Source organism: Geotrypetes seraphini, chromosome 19, assembly GCF_902459505.1.
Source record: "Geotrypetes seraphini chromosome 19, aGeoSer1.1, whole genome shotgun sequence".
Taxonomy (NCBI): Eukaryota; Metazoa; Chordata; class Amphibia; order Gymnophiona; family Dermophiidae; genus Geotrypetes; species Geotrypetes seraphini.
Genome location: NC_047102.1, coordinates 6,146,609 through 6,165,166, shown reverse-complemented (window position 1 = coordinate 6,165,166; position 18,558 = coordinate 6,146,609). Strand labels below are relative to the sequence as shown.

The 18,558-nt window shown below is 40.6% G+C and overlaps 1 protein-coding gene across 2 annotated transcripts in view; it reads left to right on the top strand.

Annotated features, from left to right (window-relative positions):
• SHANK2 (SH3 and multiple ankyrin repeat domains 2) overlaps window positions 1–18,558 on the top strand; it is a 349,291-nt gene that overhangs the window by 187,902 nt on the left and 142,831 nt on the right. For both annotated transcript variants that reach the window (XM_033928600.1, XM_033928599.1), the window contains exons 15-17: window positions 655–730; window positions 11,370–11,452; window positions 18,076–18,200. In XM_033928600.1, coding sequence (XP_033784491.1) covers window positions 655–730; window positions 11,370–11,452; window positions 18,076–18,200 — 284 coding nt within the window. The remainder of the gene's footprint in view (window positions 1–654; window positions 731–11,369; window positions 11,453–18,075; window positions 18,201–18,558) is intronic.

Sequence of the window (18,558 nt, the reverse complement as noted above, 5' to 3'; positions counted from 1 at the left end):
TAATGCGGCACGATGTCTATTAAGTAAAGTGGGGGGGTTCCCCCCCACTCCCACCTTCGGAGCACTAAAAACAGTAATTTAGAGCAGCCGCGGTGGCGCGCGCTGCGCTCAATTGTCTGGGTGCGCCTTTGTCCTGGCGCGCTTTTGACCTGATCGCTGCATTTTGAACTAGTTGCAATCGCTGCATATACTTCTGGGGGAGTGCCAAGTAGGCGATGTTACCAAGTAGGCGATGTTACAATAATCTAGTTGACTCAGTATAAGAGATTGTCTGCTCACTGTACGTCCATCCACTAGTTTACGGGAAGCATGGCTACGGAAATATAGTTTGTATCGTATAGTTGAGAGAAATTTAGGTGTTGGGGGGGGGAAGCTATCAATGTGAACTACTATTAAATCAGGTTGTTTTTTGTACCACAGGGTCCCATTTTATGCAATGAGATCCTGTACTAATATTGATAATATCCTCCACCCCACCCTCTACACTACTTCTGCTTTTCCTCCAGAACCGGAGCAGCAATTTTCTGAAAACGCCCCTCCCCTTAAAAAAAAAAAATATATATATATAAACAGACTTGCCGAGACCAACAGCTGTTTACCCTTTAAAGTATCGGCCTATTTTAAAATGTCTTTTTGTCTTCCATCTTTGCACAGAAACGCGCACGGACAGAACCAAGAAACTGTTCCGACACTATACGGTTGGATCCTATGACAGCTTTGATGCTGCAAGGTAAGAAGCGCCTGAGTTTCTTATGATGTCCGTACAACATTTTGCTCATTGAATTTAGTTGGGGAAATATATTAACTATTAACTCTCCTCTTCCCCCCTCTTAAATTCAATCAATTTGTACCTCGCTTAATCTATTGTAAACCACATAGAACTTAACGGTATTGCGGTATATAAACTGTTATTATTATATATTTATTTTGACTCTTTTATACCATTCTCCCAGGAGAACTCAGAGCGGTTTACATGAGTTTATTCAGGTGCTTGGGCATTTTTCCCTGCCTGTCCCGATGGGTTCACAATCTATCTAATGTACCTGGGACAATGGGGGGATTAAGTGACTTGCCCAAGGTCACAAGGAGCAGCTTAGATTTGAACCCACAACCTCAGGGTGCTGAGGCTGTAGCTTTAACCACTGCGCCACACTTTCCTTGATATGCAAATTTATCTCATGCATAAGAATGTTCGTTGTGGATATCCTGAAAACTTGTCTGACTAGGTGTGCCCCAAGGACTGTACTGAGAAACAGAGGAGCCATACGTGGCTCTTATTTGTCAGTCAGTCCATATCCTGGTGCTTCAACTTCATCCAAGTCAGTTTGCCCATTCTTGAATTTAAATTCATTTTTTTTGCCCCACATTTCACTCATTGTTCTGTCACCAGTCTTTGGCTCTGCTTCTGTATCTCCCCCCCCCCTTTGCTGGTTTGTATCTCCTTCCTCTCCACATGCTCCCCCCCCCCTAATAAATCCTCTGTTCTGCTATTTCCCCAGTCGCTGTCATCAAGTTTAAAGAAGTCCTGCCATGGGCTGGCTTTATAGTGCTTAGCTTAATTACTCATAATTAGCAGTATAGCCTAATTCACTATTGGTCTGAGTGGAGTTAAGCATCTTCTCTGCAGCTCACTCTTCAGAATAGTGTCTAGTCCATATCTGCACTTCTGAAAGGAAATATTAACATGTTACAGCTAAAATCCAGGGTTTGAAAAGAGAGCGACTAAGATGGTTAAGGGACTGGAAGAGTTTCCGTACTGCACACCAACCCAGCCAGCAGATTAACCGTTCCCCTTAACTGTTATCCATGACATCCTGCTTCTTTGTCTTCTAGATTGTAAGCTCTTTCAAGCAGAGACTGTCTTCTTTGGGTTCATAGACAACCCCGCAAAAGACAAAGGTGCGCGCCGACAACTGAGCGCAAGATGGAGGCGCGCGCCGAAGAAAATTAGTTTTTAGGGGCTGCGACAGGGGGTTTTGTTGGGGAGCCCCCCCCAGTTTACTTAATAGAGATGGCGCCGGCGTTATGGAGGGTTTGGGGGTTGTAACCCTCCACATTTTACTGTAAACTTAACTTTTTCCCTAAAAACAGGGAAAAAGTGAAGTTTTCAGTAAAATGTGGGGGGTTACAACCCCCCAAACCCCCCACAACACCCCCACAATGCGGCACGATCTCTATTAAGTAAAGTGGGGGGGTTCCCCCCCACGCCCCCCCATTGGAGCCCTAAAAACAGTAATTTTCTGCGGTGCGCGCCTCCGCGCTGCGCTCATTGTCTGCACGCGCCTTTGTCCCGGTGCGCTTTTGACCTGACATCCTTCTTTGTGACTCTGAACATAAGAATATAAGCGCATTGAAGTACTTGAGTTTGCGTGTACAACAAATTTTTAATAAACTTGAAGCTTGATGGCATTTACAAAGCAGTGATAGAGGTTCCTACTGTGGGCCACTGATTGTTACAGTATCTTTGACAGATACAGTATCTTCTTTGGACTGTTTGTGCGATTCCATTCCCTGCACAGTTTACTCAGATGGACTTTTGTATATCAGTAGAGTAAAATCCACATATTTATTCCAAATCCTAAGCATGTGAATCATATGTGGCCTGATCAGTTGGTATGAATATCATTTTATAAAGGTATTTTCACAAAATTTTATTTATCTGTTTCATAAAAGTATAATGCTGCTTGTGAGCCACTTCACAAGCAGCGTTATTCCAGCAGCCTAGAAGCAATTGGGCCAGCAGAGCGACCCTCCCCACCCCCAAAAGGCTCCAGAACTCCCAAAGGGGACATCCATTTACAAATGTTCCCACCCGGCCATATTATTCCATTCCACTGCATCTAGATTTGTTTGAAAATATTCATCTCTGTGTATTTTGCATTATAGAAGGGTTTCATTGTATTCAAAGTTCTCTTGAGTGACAAATGTGAGGGCTGGTAAGGGATGAGGGATTAGTTTTCATGAAGTCCCTTTCATAAATCAGAATCCTAAAGAGATTTACTGATTTTGATGTATGGTACCTCAGACGCCATTACATACTTGCAAGGCTCTGAAAAGCACTATGGGGGGAAAATAGAACGTTTGATCAAAAATGAGGACATGTGTGGTTAGAGCTGGAATAACGTTGCACCTGAATGACAAGCTCCATTTCCAAAATGTTCCTCTCAGTCTCAGCCTCTGGCAAAACTTTTTATTATTTCATTTTTTTTTATTGAAAATTATGCCTAATGTGTTACAATTTCTTGTAGATGCCTGAGAGCACTCGTGAGAGGCCATAAATATTTTTGAAGGTCATTCCAAGACCAAAATGTGGAATGACAGAGAGCTTTTTCTTTTTCCAAGTTTGTTTATTTGATAGACTGGCCATCGACACAGCCATCTGAGCAGCCCGCAAGGGTTCAGAATCTAATCAGGTACCCTAAGTATTTTCCCTAACTGTGCTGGTGGGCTCACATTCTAACTAAAGTACCCAGGCAATGGGTTGTTGAGTGACCAGCCCAGGGTCACAAGTAGGGTCACGAAGATCGAACCCACAACCTCAGGGTGCTGAGGCTGTAGCTTTAACCACTGCGCCACTCTAGAAATCAAAATGTATTAAAAGTGAGCCAAGTCTAGGACAATCACGCCATTGTGACATCACTGATGTGGTTGGCTCTTATTGGTGGAATGAGGCATTGTGACATCAAAAGGAGCAGCCTGGGTTTGAAACGCACAACCTCAGGATGCCGAGGCCTTAGCTTCAACCACTGTGTCACAAGCAATGACGTGGGTAACCAACTTGTACTAGGCAACAAAAAGTTGAATCGGCCAACAATGGCCATGTAGGATCTCATTAGTTTTTTTAAGAAACTGCCCTTTTTGGTAGATTCTGCCTTTTGTTTTCTGGTTACTGGTCTGCAGGATTTTTGTACTTCTGTATCTTGTTCTTCTAACCAACTTTGCACTACCAAAGTGTCAGTAACCCGGACACAAACTACAAATACCGTCAGAAAGAGGGGATAATACGCAATCTGCCTGCGCAGGGACAAAGTCTGCACAAACTTGCTTTGGTTTTTGTAGCTTAGTGAAACTTGTTCCTAAAAGTCTGATTTCTGTTTTATGGGCACGTTACTTTAGTTTATCTCTCTTTATATATATATATATATATTTTTTTTTTTACATTTTAGCTCAGGTCTATTCAACAGTAGTGAAAATTTAGTTCTATAAGGTACAGTAGATAGCCCCTGTCCCCAGAGAGCTTACCATTAAAAGGGCAATTCTGCTACTGCATGCATAACTGCTGAGATAATTGGCGTAAGAGCCTTTTCATGTAACTGCAAGGGGATAGAGGGCTTACAAACAGTGATGTTGCCACTTAACCCCCCCCCCCCATTGCCCCAGGTACATTAGATAGAGTGTGAGCCCACTGGGACAGATAGGGAAAAATGCTTGAGTACTTGAATAATTTGTAATCCACATAGAATTGTAGAATATGTAGAAAATAAATAAATATGGGTTAATTCAGATTGGATCGAATCTTGTCCGAATGCTTCTTTTTTCTTAAAAAAAAAAACAACCAAAAAAACCCCCCACCTTTTTTAAACATAGTTTTAAAAGATTTGAATTTTTCCTCTAATCTTAACTCTCGGGGCAAATGATTCTATAAGTTCGGAACTGCAAAGCAGAACGCTTTATTTCATGTACACTCCCACCTAGCTCTATTAGCCGAAGGGAGTACTAACCTGTTACCTTGAATAGATCTTTAAGGTCTTGAGGATGAATAAGGAATTAGAAATGAATGCAAATAGTCAGACTATAATGAATAATAATAAAAACCTCGATGTGCAAGAATTAAGGCTTTAAATCGAATTCTATAGTGGACAGTAACTACTGATATTGCAAATAGAGGGGTGCAACACTATTAACTTTTTCATATAGCCCAAAACTTTTATTGCAGTGTTTCGCATAGTTTGTAATCCTTTTTGCTTCAGTTTGATTTGTCCGCAGTGTTTGATGAAGTACATCATGACATTTTGCTCCAATTACTTTCCGATATCGGTCTTAATCGGGTTGTTCTTGTTTGGTTTTCCTAAATTTTTATTCTCCCGATCTTATTCAGTTAATATTGATGGCAATATTTCTAATTCCTGGCAACCTCCTTGCAGAGTTCCCCAGGGCTCTCCGCTTTCCCCAATTTTGTTCAATCTTTATATGACAACTTTGAATATTTATAAGCTGTAAGTGTGAGAAACACTTTTTACTTATGCGGATGACGTTATTATACTGATTGAGATTGATCCAAATATTACCAATTTAACTTTTAAAATAAATCACTGAATCTCTAAACTTCAAACTTGGGCTATGTCTGTCCAGAGGAAGCTAAATACAGCTAAAACTAAACTTCTGTGGTTAGGCACAAAATTGGATCATCTTCCTTCCACTGTACTTTTGGATTCTGGAGCCTCCCGACATATTGAGTTCTCTTCTAAGATTTTGGGAATACTTTTTGATTCTTCTCTTACTTTTAAGGATCAAATAAACTCTCTGGTTAAGAAATGTTTTTTCAGCTTACGAATGTTGAGGAAGGTCAGATCTCTTTTCCATCAACGTCATTTTTCTGTTCTGGTCTATTATATTATCCCGGTTAGATTATTGTAACGCCATTTATCTTGGCATCAGCAAGAACTGCCTTCAAAGTCTACAATTGATTCAGAATACCGCCGCAAAGTTGATCTATGGAAAGACTCCTTTGCTTTTCTCTCTCCATTGGCTCCCAGTTTATTTTAGAATTCAGTTTAAGTGTTTATGTATTGTTTTTAAGATTTTACGTGGTATCTTTGCTCCTCTTGTTCCTCTGCTATGGAATGTTTATAGATTTTCATATGCGAGAGGCATTCATCGATTTAAACTTTCTCTTCCTTCCAGGAAAGGAATTCAAGGAGTTAAGTTTCCAAGTTTAATTCAGTTTTGATTAATCGCTTTATCTTGATTCAAAGCGATGTACATTAAAAGTTAAGAGTTTTAGCAGCTCTCTGGCGTTTATGGAATGAACTTCCCCTAATTTCGAGGTGTCCCAGTTCCTTCCAACTCTTCCGTAAACTTCTAAAAACTTTTTTTTATTCGCTAAACATTTTGAAAACTAACTCTCTTGTATTTCAGTTTACTTTATTTTTTTTTAATTTATTGTTAACCGCGTCGAGCTTCCTTTGCTCGAAGACCCGGTATATAAGGTTGAGATTTAGTTTAGTTTACCACGTTACAGTAATCTAACTTTGAGATTATTAAAGCATGCAGAAGAGTGTACACATGGGTGTGTTCAAATGTATAAATGAGAGCTTAGGATATAGGAAGACTTGCCCCTCTAGTTCAAAAGAGTCTGTTTGTGTGGTAGGTGCACTGCTTTAGTATTCCAAAGAAATTTTGGCAAAGAAAATAGAAAGGCAATAAACCCTCTTTACCCAAACCATAATGAGGAGAGTGTTGAAGAGAAAGACCTCAGTATCCCCGGGCAGACAACTCATATTACGCTTAAAAACTATGCCCTAAATGAGTTCGCCCCGTACATCATAATACTAATACTAATACTAAGTGAAAAAGATAAAAGTGAAATTTTCCTTCCTGTGTCGTATATATTGTCCAATTGTCTATCACAGGTGTCCTGTCTCTGAGTAAACGTTAGCTGCCCTTTCTCTCGCTACCTCTCATTAGACAATGCTCCATAGCTGATTGCCCTGTTCCAATTCTTCTTTTGAAGTCACTCTGCGGTATTCGTAACATCTTAATCACAATAGCTCCTATTTACTAAGGATTATTCCTATACCTTCTATACAAAAGGAAACATTCAATGCTAGCAATACCACTTTGTATTCACTCAATTAATTTGTTGGGAGGCCTAGGATTAGGAGAGAGTGGGGGGGGGGGGGACACTGGCTTAGCTTGGAGATCATGAATCAACAAGAATGAGAAATAACACTATTCAAAGGGGGGGGGTAACATTTTAATAGGGTACCTCTGGTGCAATAATAATTTCACGTAAAGTAACCCCTGATTAGAGGGCTGTGAAGGTGCATGTGGTCTCTGTGTGTACTTGCATGTTTTATAAATTGTGCACAGGTGTTGAGGGCATGCTTCTGTGACCATGTCATCTATGCATTTATAATAGCCATTTCCAACATGTAAACATGTCTTGAGGGTTTGATTTGTATTTAATTAAAGGTAATAAATAGAAACAAAATGAAACGAAGAAAATAAAATAAAATGAGTCCTTCTTTGTGGACCTAACTAAATACATTTTTGAATTAGCTTTCAAAGGCGATACCTTCTTCTTCAGATCAGAAATGACGTATATCAGAATATATTCTACTACTGCTTATCATTTATATAGAAATGCCAGACATATGCAACGGTGTACACTAAACATGTAAGAGCCAATCCCTGCTCAATGGAGCTTACAATCTAATCAAAACAGCCAAACGGGACAAATAGGGGTTAGGGAATTTCTCACAGAGGAAATGATATTGTGAAACATAAAGGATTCCAATGACACACTCTGGGTTTCCTATCACATTATAAACTTTGGGGGTCTCATACATAGACAGTGGAATGCTGCTTCTTTTGGAGGGGCCCAGGAGCTCCCGAGTCTCCCACCCACCTCCTCCTGGCATCGTGCAGCTTCCATGAGCAGGCCTGCCCCCTGAAGTAGAATGAAGGGTTCCGAGGCAGGCCTGCTGTCTGACGCTGTGTGATAGACTCCCAACGGGATTTAAACAAGTCATCCGGGAGAAGGAGGGGAAGGCAAAAACGGAAGAAGAAGAAAACAAAAAACAACTGAGAATTTTTTGGGAGCCAATGGCCCCCTGTGACCTCTCCCGTTCCAACACCTATGGTCTCATTTATTCAAAGCCGGGGACTGTGCATGCTCTAGCTGGTTCCTTTCAAGACGTCTAACACATAGTCACTTAAGTCAGTATTCAGCACTTAAGCGGCCATAGGTTACCGCATAGAAATAGGACAGATTTTCTGCAGTCAACCTGGCATTTAAATGGCCCGGTGCTGACTCCGCCTCCAGAGAACCAACAACATAGCCGGCTTTGATTTGGGTGCCTACTGTGAGATTCAATGACACTTGGCCAAGCAATTTAATTGGTCAGTAGCTGGCTGAATTACTTTGATTTTTGGGGCATAGACAAATTATACTGCTTTGTCACTTTCTGATCACCCATCCATCTCTCCCTGTGTCTCACCCACCACCCACTTTTACATTTCCTTGTGACATTGGCATTGGAAAACTTTTAGGCTTCACTTATATATTCTGATGTGTTACCCTTTGCTCATTTCTGATCTGAAGAAGAATGTATTGCCTTTGAAAGCTAATGAAGAATGTCTCGTTAGCCCAATAAAAAAAAAAAAAAAAGCAGAATCTTATTTTCATGTGTTTGTTTTATTTCTATCTATTACATTTAAAAGTGGACTAGCAAAGCTACCTTACCACTTTATCCTTTAATTTTCACCCGCATTATGGAACTCAGCCCCAGCTTATATTCGAGAAATTAATTCATTAGACAAATTTAAATCAAGCTTAAAAATGATACTCTTTGAAGATGCCTTTGCAGCTCAAATGTCTTTTTAAGGATGTTCTCTCTTAACCAAATAGTAGAATTTTCTTCTGACCAGCCTTTCTGCTCAGAAAAATCTGCTGTGTCCAGCCTACCTTTTGTTTTATCCTTATTTGTTCTTTCCTTTCAAAAATATTGCACTTCTTCCCCCTTCCTTTTTGTGCCAGTACAATCTTCTGTTTTATGTTTAGTTGCTGTTGTCATTGCTGTATTAGTTTTTAAAAAAAAATGATGATATTTTAATATTTGATGTCTTTTTATTATTCTGTCTTAATTGTCTTTACCTCACTCAAATGTTTTATGAATGTTGGCCACTTTGAAAAGGCGGGATAACAAAATTTAAATAAACTTTAAAAACATAATTTAAAAACTAATGTTTTGTAATATCCCTTAAACTGTTTATCTAGGATCTTTAATGGTAAAAGTTCAATTTGTTGCTTTTTTTAAATGAGGTCATATAAAAAAGTGTTGTTTTTTTAGGTCATATAAAAAGTGTGTGCTTGTGTTTTTTTAATCCAACACAACAACCGTAAGAAGTTATCTTACTGTTGTGACCAACTTCAATCTATCCAATTCTATATACTTCATAGGTCCTCAGCGGGCCACCACATACTCAAACCATTTCATTGTATGTGGCTTTATGCTCCAAATCCTCATCGGACCATGTAACCATTTTTTAAATTTTTTGAGATAAAGCTTATTATAAATATATAATAATATATAATAAGCTTTATCTCAAAAAATTTAAAAAATGGTTACATGGTCCGATGAGGATTTGGAGCATAAAGCCACATACAATGAAATGGTTTGAGTATGTGGTGGCCCGCTGAGGACCTATGAAGTACTGTATATAGAATTGGATAGATTGAAGTTGGTCACAACAGTAAGATAACTTCTTACGGTTGTTGTGTTGGTCTATGAATACTTACTTCAACCAAGATTCATATTAATGGTGCCTGGGGATACATTATGTGTTTTTTTAATGGCAGAAGATTAAAATTGTAAAAGCTATAGAGCAGGGGTGTCCAATGTCAGTCCTCGATGGCCGCAATCCAGTCGGGTTTTCAGGATTTCCCCAATGAATATACATGAGATCTATTAGCATACAATGAAAGCAGTGCATGCAAATAGACCTCATGTATATTCATTGGGGAAATCCTGAAAATCCGACTGGACTGCGGCCCTCGAGGACCGACATTGGACACCCCTGCTATAGAGGTTTGCTCCATTGACAACTATATTTAAAATACCAGACTCCCTCTTCTCCATGTCTTCATTTGTGACGGTTCTGTGCAGCCAGTGACAGAGAGAACCTAAATGAATGTCTCTCTCCCTCCTCCCCCATCCCCAGGAGCCACTTTAACATTCACCTTTTACCCAATGATGTGATATTGGCACTGTTCCCAAAAAAGCCCTTTGAAGACTTGCTTTCAACCTGGGATCATGCTGATTTTCCCATCTGTTCCCCTTCCCCTCATCTGCAGTGGTAACTTTTGTGGCCTGGAAGAGAGCGGCTCGTCCCAAGCCCACTCCTTGGGCCCACTTTGCAGAGAGATGTCTTACAGTGCATCTGCCTTCATTTCACCCCAGCATGCCCACAAACCTGTTCCATCTAGGGGCAGTAGTTTTGTACTCGATATCTATGTTTGAAATCCTCTTAATCTTCGCCTTCCTTTAGAACGGAATTAAAGTGATGTGAATAGTGAATTAATTAACTGTTACTTAGCATGGAGAGAGCACGGTTTGAGCTCACTTTTGCATTTGCATTAAGAAATTCACAAAGGAACAGCTGTAGCTGCATGGTGTTAGTCCAGAGAAATTTTTAATATAGGGATATTTATTTATTTTAATTTAAACCATTTCTTTGTAATGATAGAGAAGCCTCTGTAGAGTGGTTCTTTTTAGGAATACGTTCTGTGAGCACTTGCTCATTCGTTAGCTTCACCCCCCCCCTTCCCCTCCCCCCGAATCATTGCTTCATTACAAATATACACTTCTGTTAGGTAAGCACAAGGGGTCCTATTTAACTGTGCTCAGGATTGTAGCTGCCGTGATACTATTTAAATTATGCAGATTCTTGATGCTGTGGAAATCTATGCCCGATGACGCCAGGGCAGCTGCACGCTGTTAGCATTGTAGGTTGTCAGATGATCATGTGGGATTTTTTTTGCAGCATGCAACATTCAATAGAATTGAAAAAGGGCTTTTGATGCGAGGCTCAGCTTTCTGACTACGTTTGTGCCTGTAGCTAGCTAGCACAGGAAAATAATATAATTAAAAATTTTTAAAATGCTGCCTCGTTTTTCCTCTGGCTGGTTTCATTTTGCCTTCTCTAGAAGATGCATCCGGTACATTCATGACCGAAGAGTTTCTCGATAATAAATGTCATTCAGTTCACTTGCTTTTTTTTTTTTTTTCCTTTTTGTTGAGAGTCCTGGCTAGCACACAGCTGACATGGTCCCACATTCATTTAGGCATTCATACCTAACAAAAGCCTACCGTGCATGGTTTCGTTGCTTGCTTTCTCTCTTGTTTGTCTCTTTCATTCATTTAAGTTAACATTATGTCATGCTTTCATGTAGGGTCGGGCTTTGTCCATATAATTTCTTTTGCCATTTTTTTTGATGTAATATTTCACCATGGTTGGGATACTGCAATGTAATTTGATGAATTGGCTGTGGTGGTGGTGATGAGCCGGCACGCCGGAGGAGCTACATCAGTGATGGTGGTGATGGGATGTAATAATGGTCACTATCCTCGGAATTCTTTCTACAGTGACTGCATAATTGAAGAAAAGACAGTGGTCCTGACGAAAAAAGACAATGAAGGGTTTGGATTTGTGCTCAGAGGGGCAAAAGGCAAGTATATTTTATTGTATACAAATGTATATGTGTGTGTGTGTGTTTGTGTGAAACATGTTAGCTGCCTGACAATGAAAAGGAATTATTTCTTCGTTCACTTGGTTGCTAGACAACTATGCTTCAGTCTGTCATGTTATGTTGCTCATAGAAATGCAGACTTTTCTGTTTTAACTGCTTCTAGTTTTATGCATATCGTGTAGTTTTATATATGTGCAACTAGGAAGGGGGAAAGAAAGTTGGGTATTTATTTGGAGGTTTTTTTTAACCAGCATGTAAAACACATTATGATATGGGTGACTGCTATTCAGATTAGATGAAAGAAATGCTCCACCCAGCAATGTGGCTCAAAATTTAGCATTCTCTGCCTCACCCTGTGTGTGTGTGTGTGTGTGTGTGTGTGTGTGTGTGTGTTTGTAATGGCAAAATGTACAGAAACAATACATTTATGCACATATTGGATTTATTTAGAATTACCTAACTAAATAAATGTAGCCGAAATGAAAAAGGAATTCCCAGATGTTATGGTTCTTCTACTTCATGCAGGATGTAGAGGAAATTTTTGATCTTCCAAAACATACAACTAATGCCCCAAACAAGGCAGAAACCCATAAAGACATTTGCAGACTGCAAATCTGCTGAAAGAGTCTCCCGGTTTTTCACGAGGCTGCAGTGATGCCTTCCTGCATGATTTAGATGTTCCAGAGATGCCAACTGGAATTCTCTGCAAATTTTCATTGACATGAAGCGAGCAAATTTCAATCCCAGATAGGATTATTGGTTTAAAAATAAAATGTAAGGATTATGGGTAATGGAAAAAATATTGAAGTCAGCACATGAATACAGTAAGTAATCAATGTGAGCCATAGATAAAAAGCCATTTCTGGAAGGTGGCATTAGTAGTTTTTGGCTGTATCAAACCCAATTTATTTTCTTTATAAATTAATCATCTTATTTTTTGCCATTTATTATTTTCAGATGTCCAAGTAGGGCTGTCTTGTATGGGATAATTCACAGGTGTACAATCTCCATGCCCCAAAGAGCTAACATTTGACAGGATAAACTGACTTGTTCATAATCACATTGCGGATAGGGGTAATTGAATTGGGTGGTACCATATTCTGGCTACCATGTTACACTGTCAGTGCAGTTTAGCTAGGAAGTCATTATGCTATTCAGAACTAATATATATATATATATACACCAAAATGACAATCTGACAGAAAAAGTTCAGCCTGCAAAGGTTGAAAAATAACAAAAAACTTTCCATCACATGTACGTTCAGTGTTCTGTTCCTCTGGGAAACTTTCACCAATGTCCGGCCATGCCCATATATTAGCCATTTTCAAAGAAACTAACTTAAAATGGTGAAAATGCGCATCGAAAGCGTAACATGATTTTAACCCTCTTGTGCAGACTTTGCCCTAAGTCGAACCTCAACCACCCTGAAGTGGTCTTCGTCTAGGGGAAATTTCACATAGGTGAACTTGCTTATTGGCTGCAGGTGGGAGGGGAGCAAAAATAGTTGAATGTTGTTTATAACGCATAGAGGTGTGTAATCTGCAGAAAGTGGCAGGCACAGCTCTTGCCGCCATTTTGAACCTACTGGATGGACCATCCAGGTCTTTTATCTGCCATCATTTACTATATTACTATGAATTAGAACTTGTTCTGGACCAAAAAAAACAATTAAAAATGTGGTATTCTATCCGTCACGGAATAAAATAAGTGTACGTGAATACAGTACATATTTGCATAGCAACTAGTAGCAGGTAAGACTACAAAAAAGGCCCACTAGCTTTTTTTTTTTCCTAGCTCCAAGTGTGCCCAAAATATTTTTAAAGGGATGGTTTCCACCACCTTTGGTGATAGGCCGATTCAGGCCTTGTTAGCTTCAGCTTTCTTCCTTTCAAGACCAGTTCTTTAGTCAATGATCGGGCTCCTTCTCAATTGCACTGTGATCATCTCCAAAGCCAAGCATTGATAATATGAGAAGTCTCACCGGTTGATATTGATGTTCCTTCTTGAACAGCATTCCTCTGGTTCCAAATTACCCCTTCAGTTGTTAGGCTCTCAGACTCTTCTAAACTCTCCTGAAAAGGAGAGTTAGTCTCCAGTCTCCCCTCTCTGATCTCTGTGGCCTCCGAGGGAGAGCACTGCTCATGCTCCAACAGCACCTCCTCTCGTGGGGAGCTGGTAACCTGAGGGGGAGGTACTCTGGCGTCGGGGCTTAATGTTGTTTCCAAGCCCAGGGAGGTAGCATCCGTTCCGCTCCTCCGTTGCGACTCCAGCGGGACCCCCGACGCCTGGGGTGTCTCCTGCATACGTCAGAGAATCTCCTCGATATTGCCGAACACTGCGTCCTCTTCGTTTCGGCATGAAGAAAAGGCAGAAGTTGCGAGCAGCAAGTTAAAGATTGTTAGAGGTAAGACTCTTCGGCGTGTTACTCAGCCGGAAGGGTCTGCAGCCATCTTGGATCAATTTATGTATGTATTATCATGTAAACCGTTTAGGTTTAGACGGTATAGAAATAATTAAAAAAAAAAAAATAGATTTTTTTTTTAAAACCCCCAAACATCTGTTAAACATGCCATTAAAAGAAGGAAATCAAAAGGAGTCACGCTAACAGAGGAGGGGAACATCCAGGAGTAAATTAGCGTCATGCCAATCATCCTTTATACATTGAAAAGTCACCGCTTTCAATAAGTGAGCAGTTTGTTTCACAAGGGTTACGAATATTAAAAAGGAATGGTTTATGGTCCCGATATTCAGAGATCACTTATCCTGGTAGAAGCAGCTTGTTCCTGGGTAAGAGCTGTGGGGCAGAGTCCTATCTGGGCCTTCCTGAACTCCTCTATGCATTCAACCAAACATTCACACAAACCACTTCAAAAGGTGCAATGAATTCTCTATTAATGGAGGACCTGAATCCTGTTGTTTCATGGGCTCAGGAACAAGAAACAGGAGGCTGGGTTTCATGGGCCTTTGGTCTGTCCCAATACGGCAATTCTTATAGATAGAAACATGGTGGCAGATAAAGGCCAAATGGCCCATCCATTCTGCCCATCCGCAGTAACCATTATCTCTTCCTCTCTCTAAGAGATCTCACGTGACTGTCCCACGCTTTCTTAAATTCAGACACTGTCTCTGTCTCCACCACCTCTTCCGGGAGACTGTTCCACACATCTACCACCCTTTCTGTAAAAAAGTATTTCCTTGGATTACTCCTGAGCCTTCACCTCTTAACTTCATGCTATGCCCTCTCATTCCAGAGCTTCCTTTCAAATGAAAGAGACTCGACTCATGTGCATTTACATCATGTAGGTATTTGAATGTCTCTTTTCATATTTCCCCTCTCCCTATTGGCTAAGACTCTTAACATTTGCATCTCCTCTTCCTATAGGCTAAGGCTCTTTACACCTGCATTGTGATGTCATAGAGCTTTATGGTTATAGAAACATGATGGCAGATAAAGGCCAAATGGCCCATCCACAGCATCCACTATCTCCTCCTCTCCCTATTGGCCAAGGCTCTTAACATTTGCATCTCCTCTTCCTATAGGCTAAGGCTCTTTACACCTGCATTGTGATGTCATAGAGCTTTATGGTTATAGAAACATGATGGCAGATAAAGGCCAAATGGCCCATCCACAGCATCCACTATCTCCTCCTCTCCCTATTGGCTAAGGCTCTTAACATTTGCATCTCCTCTTCCTATAGGCTGCATTGTGCACTTGCATTGTGAGGTCATAGAGCTGCCCATTTATGCCACGTAGGTATTTGAACGTCTCTATCATATCTCCCCTCTCCAGCTTATCCTCCAAAGTATACAGATTGAGATCTTTAAGTCTGTCCCCATACACCTTATGATGAAGCCTTCCTCTGGACCGACTCCATCTTTTTTTTATATCTTTTTGAAAGTGTGATCTCTAGAATTGTACACAATATTCTAAATGAGGTCTTACAAGGGCCTGGGACTTGCAAGCTCCTGTCTGTGACCAGTAGCTGCCACGCCCCAAACAATCTTTCTTCAATCAAGTACCATGGTCTGACCCCAGCCATCCCCAGATTCAAATCCACATAAGAAGTTGGCTTTATCTCAGCCAAACAGTCTCGCTATTGTAGTCGAGGCTTATACCGGGGAGCTCTTTTTCTCTTTGAGACTTCTTGCCTCAGGGCCTCTCTCTGGGAAGTCTCATGCTGTGGGGACCTCTTCGAATCACTCCACTCAAGGGCAGAACTACTCCTCCCTCCCTGAGTCTCGCCCCTTTGACCTAGCAGGGCTATATCACTTCTCTAATGGATCTCAGCACTGAGCCACAGAGTTCAGTGCGTTCTTGGCCAGGTAGTTTTCTCTGACTTGTCTACCGCCCCCCTGCTGCCCAAGGGTATAACTGCAGCTTCAGTGAGGGAAAAATCCCAGAATCTCTCTTAAGGTGCTTAGTTTAGGTCATACCATGATTTTTCAATATCATCATCCAAATGATACATTTGGAAATCATCATGCACTGCCCTGGCACTCTTTGCACAATGACAGGGCTGTCTGTGGTGGGACTGGAAATTAACCAGGTACCATCAATATTCAGCACATGTACTGAGATAGTTAACTATATCATAATAATAAAAAGACCTAAATTTGTCTAGGCAGCTGTGCGGGAATTAGTTCTGGAATTCAGTGATACCTCAATAACTTCTGGTGGTCAGTCTATACCTACATAAGAATATAAGAGTTGTCTATTGGGACAGACCAAAGTCCATCAAGCCCAGTGTCCTGTTTCCAACAGTAACTCCAGGTCACAAGTACCTGGCAAGATCCCAATGAGTAAAACAGATTTTATGCTGTTTATCCTAGGAATAAGCAATGGATTTTCCCAAGTCATCCTTAATAATAGCTTATGGACTTTTGTTTTAGGAAGTTATTCAAACCTTTTTTTAAACCCTGCTAAGCTAATTGCTTTCACCTCAACAAATTCCAGAGTTTAATTACACGTTGAGTGAAGAAATATTATCTCCGGTTTGTTTTAAATCTACTACTTAGTAGCTTCATCACATGCCCCCTAGTCCTAGTATTTTGGGAAAGAGCAAACAAGTAATTCACATCTAACCATTCCACTCCATTTGGTATTTTAGAGATCTCCATCATATTTCCCCTGAGCTGTCTCTTCTCCAGGATCTTCTAACCTGGACCTTCAGTGCTGGTATCTGGCTACTTACTGCCCAGTGCTGAATATTTGGATATAACTTTAAACACTGTGGCCAGCATTTTAAAGAGATGCTGATGTAATCTTTAAATATAACAAAGCAGGAAAGAACACGAGAGGTAATACTGAGGTCAATAGGTTAATTGTAAATGGAATAGCAGAATTAACCATGTGGAGCCAATCGCAATAAAACCGGGACTAGTTAGTAGTTCATCGAAGGTCATGCACATTATACATGCTTCCTGTAAACCAACCACTATAGTATGTTTCATGTAACACTGATGAGTCTCCAGTTTCCAGGACCATTCAAGCCTGATGAAAGTAACGTGTCTCATGGTGTAATAGATTCTTTCACAGACATGGGAGATATGATGCAGAATATTTAACTGCTTGAAAGATATTAACGAACAAACAAACCTTTTCCAAAAATGGAGAGGCTATAGATGCTAGAGCAGTGTTTCTCAACTCGGTCCTGGAGTACCTCCCTTGCTAGGCAGGTTTTCAGGATATCCACAGTGACTATGCATGAAAGAAATGTGCATATAATGGAGGCAGTGTATGCAAATCAAGTTTATGCAAATTCAATGTGGATATCCTGAAAACCTGACTGGCAAGGGGGTGCTCCAGGACCAAGTTGAGAAACACTGACCTAGAAGACGTGAAATGAAGCAGGGTGCACAATTTCAGCCCTTGCCAGGTCCGGTTTTCAGGATTTCCCAAATGAATATGCATAAGATCAATATGCATACAATGGAAGCAGTGCAGGCAAATAGATCTCATGCAGATTCGCTGGGGAAATCCTGAAAATCTGACTGGGTTACGGCCCTCGAGGGCCGGAGTTGTACACCCCTGAAATGAAGCATAATGGAAGGCAGTTTAAAAGCAAAATCAGTAAAACTCTTTCACAAAGGGGGTGGTAGGTACCTGTAGGAAGTGGTGGAGAAAAACCACAGTCCCAGAAAGGCATGGGATAAACAAAGGTGATCCCTATGTAGCAACAGGATAGAATAAGTAAAGAGAGTTTCCTCTTCAAAGCAAAACTTAAACAAATTTAACACTAAACTAATTAAAAATAAACAAACCAAAAAACCCAGCTTTGAAAGGGTAACCCACATGCAGTGACAGTACAAACTTAGCCACCTTTTGTGGGCAGACTAGCATCATTTATCAGATCTGCCACCACAAAAAGATGCCAGTCTTTCCCATTTGTGGGGTCTTCTACGCTTTTGTTAAATATTTACAAAGCCAAAAAAGCTGCTTAAAAAGTGCTTAACTGGGAAGAGCCAGGTTTGATCCTTTAGAGTAACACTACCAGGAGCCTTTTTGTGTCTAAACAGTACTTTAGCCTGAGAGAAATTATTAAAGTGTTGTTGCCTTTTTATTTATTTTTTTTTTGACGATATGGCATTCCTTCTTTCCAAAGCTGACACGCCAATTGAAGAATTTACCCCCACTCCAGCATTCCCTGCTTTGCAGTACCTGGAGTCAGTGGATGAAGGTGGGGTAGCGTGGCAAGCTGGCTTGAGGACTGGAGATTTCTTGATTGAGGTAGGACGTTGTGGTATTTAATTTCCTATCTGCTCTTGCAAAAGAAAGTCTTGACAGGGGCTGGATTTTGAAGGGCTTTCCTGTTGTTGAAAAAGTGGCTTAAACGGAACACAATGTTTCTAGAGAGAGTTAAGGGTAATGAAAAGCATTATGAAGAGGACTGAGTTTCATGGTTATGGAAGGGTATACCGTATTTCCCCATATATAGACCGCGGCCTATGCATGAGTTTTACAAACCTGCCTATGGGGCGTGGCTTTCTTAAATGGGGGCAGTCTATTTAACCTTTAAAAATCATCCCCCCCGGTACCTTTTTTAAATCTCCCTTAAATACATTCCTCGCTGGACGGGCTGCTGGCT